This window comes from Chinchilla lanigera, unplaced genomic scaffold (genome assembly GCF_000276665.1).
Source record: "Chinchilla lanigera isolate Chin_1 unplaced genomic scaffold, ChiLan1.0 scaffold00040, whole genome shotgun sequence".
NCBI classification, from domain to species: domain Eukaryota; kingdom Metazoa; phylum Chordata; class Mammalia; order Rodentia; family Chinchillidae; genus Chinchilla; species Chinchilla lanigera.
In genome coordinates this window covers 12,029,296-12,033,214 of record NW_004955441.1, presented here as the reverse complement: position 1 = coordinate 12,033,214, position 3,919 = coordinate 12,029,296, and the positions used below count along the sequence as shown (strand labels likewise).

The following is a 3,919-nucleotide window of genomic DNA, read 5'->3' as shown; positions in this document are numbered from 1 at the left end:
GGCGCGGTGAGGGCGCGCGCGGGCGGGCGGGGGCGCAGCCGGCACCATGTCCATGCTGCCCACCTTCGGCTTCACGCAGGAGCAAGTGGCGTGCGTGTGCGAGGTGCTGCAGCAGGGCGGCAACATCGAGCGGTTGGGCCGCTTCCTGTGGTCGCTGCCCGCCTGCGAGCACCTCCACAAGAATGAAAGCGTGCTCAAGGCCAAGGCCGTGGTGGCCTTCCACCGCGGCAACTTCCGCGAGCTCTACAAGATCCTCGAGAGCCACCAGTTCTCGCCGCACAACCACGCCAAGCTGCAGCAGCTGTGGCTCAAGGCGCACTACATCGAGGCGGAGAAGCTGCGAGGGCGGCCCCTGGGCGCTGTGGGCAAGTACCGCGTGCGCCGCAAGTTCCCGCTGCCGCGCTCCATCTGGGACGGGGAGGAGACCAGCTATTGCTTCAAGGAGAAGAGTCGCAGCGTGCTGCGCGAGTGGTACGCTCACAACCCTTACCCTTCACCCCGCGAGAAGCGAGAGCTGGCGGAGGCCACCGGCCTCACCACCACGCAAGTCAGCAACTGGTTCAAGAACCGGCGGCAGCGCGACCGGGCAGCTGAGGCCAAAGAAAGGTACGAGTAAGTAGAGCTTCGGCGCCGGCTTCCTGAGGTCGCAGGGAGGGGGTCCCAGGGCGTCTGCCCACTCCTGGGAGAGGTCTAGACTGGACCCTCCAGTCCCAGCTGCAGTGCAGCCGCAGTCTCGCCTGACTCAACGGGCACTCAGGTCTTGGTGGAGAGCGAGCAGGCTGGGATTTGTCTGAAGCGGGCAAAGTGAGGCGCGGGAAGTTGTCAGCTAATTCCCTGGTCGCTCTGTACAAAAGTGGAGATGCAGCAGGCTTCTGGGCCAGGGCAGGAATCCCAGCAGGAGAGGCACCTCAGGGTAGGCCTGATGTGTTTTTTGCGGAAGACTAAGCGCAGTGTTGGGGCCCAGGGGAAAGAAAGCGCGCTGTGAATTTCTGGCTGGCTGTTTCCCCCGAGCGTTCCCTCGATCTATCTTACCTCCAAGCCAAAGTATGATTAGGGGTCAGGCCTGGGACCGGAACTTTGCTAGGATGGCTGGATGGAGAAAAGCATGGGAAAGGATGCGGGAGCTAAGCAGCAGTTCCTTATCCTGCGTGTAAAGGCCTCAGGGAGGAAGTGTCAGTCCTGGGAGAAAAGAAAAACTCATGCCCCCCTTTTCTGCCTCGCTGAGCCCAGCAGCCCTTCCCAGGTTTGCTAGGCCCTTGACTCCTCTGTCCTTGGGTTCTGCCCTGTTAGGTGAGTAGGTCGATATGTCTGGATTGACCTCCGAGCTCTAGACGGCCGATGTAGGAGTGTGTCCTCAGGGAAAGCAGACCTTCTTCCTAAGCTGGCCTAAAGGTTGACCAGTGGGCCGTGGAGACTGCCTGCCCTATAACCCCTCAGAACTTCAAATCTGGACAGAGGAATGGGAGAGAAATCGATCCCGGCAAGAGAATCCAGCCTGAGGGTACAGCAAAACAGGACACCTGGGGTTGGTGGTATGGGATATGTTCAGCCCTGAGTTTGAATGATCCGGGTCAGGGGTGGGAATGCTGAACAGCAGAAACAGATGGAGGGGATGCTGCAGCCTGGACCCTGGTGTCTGAGACCTTGAGGCTGGAGTATCCACTGCGGTAAGGTCTCATCTGTCAGCCCTGAAGATTCCCTCCACAGAATTCAGGAAGAAAAAGCCCGGGAGAAATTCTGTCTCTCTCTCTCTCTCTCTCTCCTACCCAGGAGTTCAAATATCCAGATCTAGGCAGGGGCAGTGGGTTCTCTGTGCTGGGTTTACCTGCATGAGTCCAGACTCCAGAAGAGCTGTGTTCTCCTACAGGCCCCAGGTGAAAGATGGGAAAAGCTAGTCCAGGACTCACAGGCTCCTTCCTTCCTTCCCACTTGCTTCTCCAAAGGGCTGGAGTTACCACTATGCCACCAGGGAAAGAGACACATCCCTCCTTGGAACCTAGACCCTAGACCCAGCGGGGACAGGCCTCCTAGGGCCTACCCGGTTTGGATTTAAGGAGCCTGTCTCCAGCCCCAGCCGGGCTTCCCCTCAAACTAAACAAAGCAGAAAGGAAGGGGAGTAAGATGCTTCATTTCATGGGGGTCCCCCAGCCCTGGAGTTAGGGCCCCTCATTCTGGCCCCTGGATGTTTTCTTCCTACCTGCGCACGCCTAAACTCCAGGGTGCCCTACTGACCTGCCTCTTTTCCAGCCAAGAAATGGGGGTATAGAGCAGGAAATATAGTCATAAGATTGAGAACGTAGGTGGGGATAGGTGCAGAAGAGGAACCATACAGATATCAGTGTTTAAAGGTCGTGAGGATTGGCAGGAAGGATTTCCCAGAGCCAGGCAAGGCAAGACTTAGAAGCCGACAAGTCCTGAAGCAGCCAGCGGGGCTGCGCGACTGCGCGGCTCCGGGTCTGTGCGGGCCAGGCTCTGGCTCTAGGTGAGGGGATGCTGAGCAGCCTCGATTTACCCGCTGACTGCTGCTCTGCTCCTGCACCTGCAGGGAGAACAGCGAGAACTCCAATTCCAACAGCCACAACGCTCTGGCTTCCTCGCTCAACGGCGGCGGCAAGTCGGTGCTAGGCAGCTCGGAGGACGAGAAGACGCCGTCGGGGACGCCAGACCACTCGTCGTCCAGCCCAGCGCTGCTGCTCAGCCCGCCGCCGCCCCCCGGGCTGCCGTCCTTGCACAGCCTGGGCCACCCGCCCGGCCCCAGCGCGGTGCCGGTGCCCGTGCCCGGCGGAGGCGGCGCAGACCCCCTGCAGCACCACCACGGCCTGCAGGACTCCATCCTCAACCCCATGTCGGCCAATCTCGTGGACCTGGGCTCCTAGAGCTCTGCCGCCTCCGCGCCGGCCTTCCTTCGGCCTGGGCGCTGCGGACCTGCGAGAGGAGGTGCGGGAGGGCGCCCGCGCCCGAGACCCCATCACCCATCAGGTACTGAAAGACCCGCGCGCAGGAGCCGGAACCCGCGGCCGGGGCAAGGCGGCTCTGGGTCCTTGTTCGGAATTTTATCTTTAACACCTTGCTTTTGAGATCCTTTGGGGGCCAGGTCTTCAAACAGGGGAAGGAATAAATTCTCTCCCTCCTTTTCCGCCTCCTCCCCTTGTTCCTCCTCCTCCTGCTCCTCCTTCTCACTTTCCTTCTTTTTCTTCCGTTTCCGTCTAGATTTCTGGACTTCTGCTTGCTCTCTCCTGTCCCCGGCCTCTGGCTCACCACGCTGCCCCTTAGCCTGTACCCTCCGTCTTCCTGCCCCTGGCAGCCCGCCCTTTCCCAGTGTTGAGGAGGAAGAAAAGAGTGAGGGCCTTTGCCCCCAGGCCTCCCCCAAGGCTCCCCCCAGGGCCCCACCCGTCAGTGGGCGCTGCAGGTGTCAGATTTTTGTCTTCTAATTTAAGTGAAAGGCAGGGGCGATGCCCCGCAGCCCCCGAGGCTCCTGCAGCCAGCCCCTCTCTCGGACCAGGCCCCCCGCCGCGCCGCGCTCTCCTCCTCCTCCCCGGACTGTGGCCGCGCTCCGGGCAGGGCAGCCTCCCGAGCCGCGGACTTGCCGTTTCCCTGTCGTGCCCTCTTGTGAATGTTCTTCGGGAAATATTTCTGCTTCTATTTTATAATAAAATTAGAAATCATAAATATATAAATGAGTATATGCCACGAGGCCTGCAGGCCGGGAATGCAACAGTGTGTGATTTCCCCGCCGGCACGGGCAGCCCGGAGAGGCCATTCTGAGCAGCGACGCTGGGTGAGCCCCCAGGACGCGTTCTCTTTGAAAACCGAGAAACCTCGGTCCCCAAGGCCCTCGGCGCTCGGCCCCGGGAAACTCCCCGAGAAGCGGGAGGGGGCGGCTCGATGTTTCCCGAAGAACCCCCCGCTGGCGGCCTTT

At 60.6% G+C, this 3,919-nt stretch overlaps 1 protein-coding gene across 1 annotated transcript; it reads left to right on the top strand.

Moving 5' to 3' along the window:
* Positions 1-3,685, top strand: Six2 (SIX homeobox 2; the record flags this gene model as incomplete). Its single annotated transcript, XM_005390965.2, is given in 2 exon segments — positions 1-606; positions 2,546-3,685. Coding segments are annotated over 2 exon segments (891 nt in total). The 3' UTR covers positions 2,877-3,685.
* Positions 3,686-3,919: the final 234 nt, after the last annotated feature.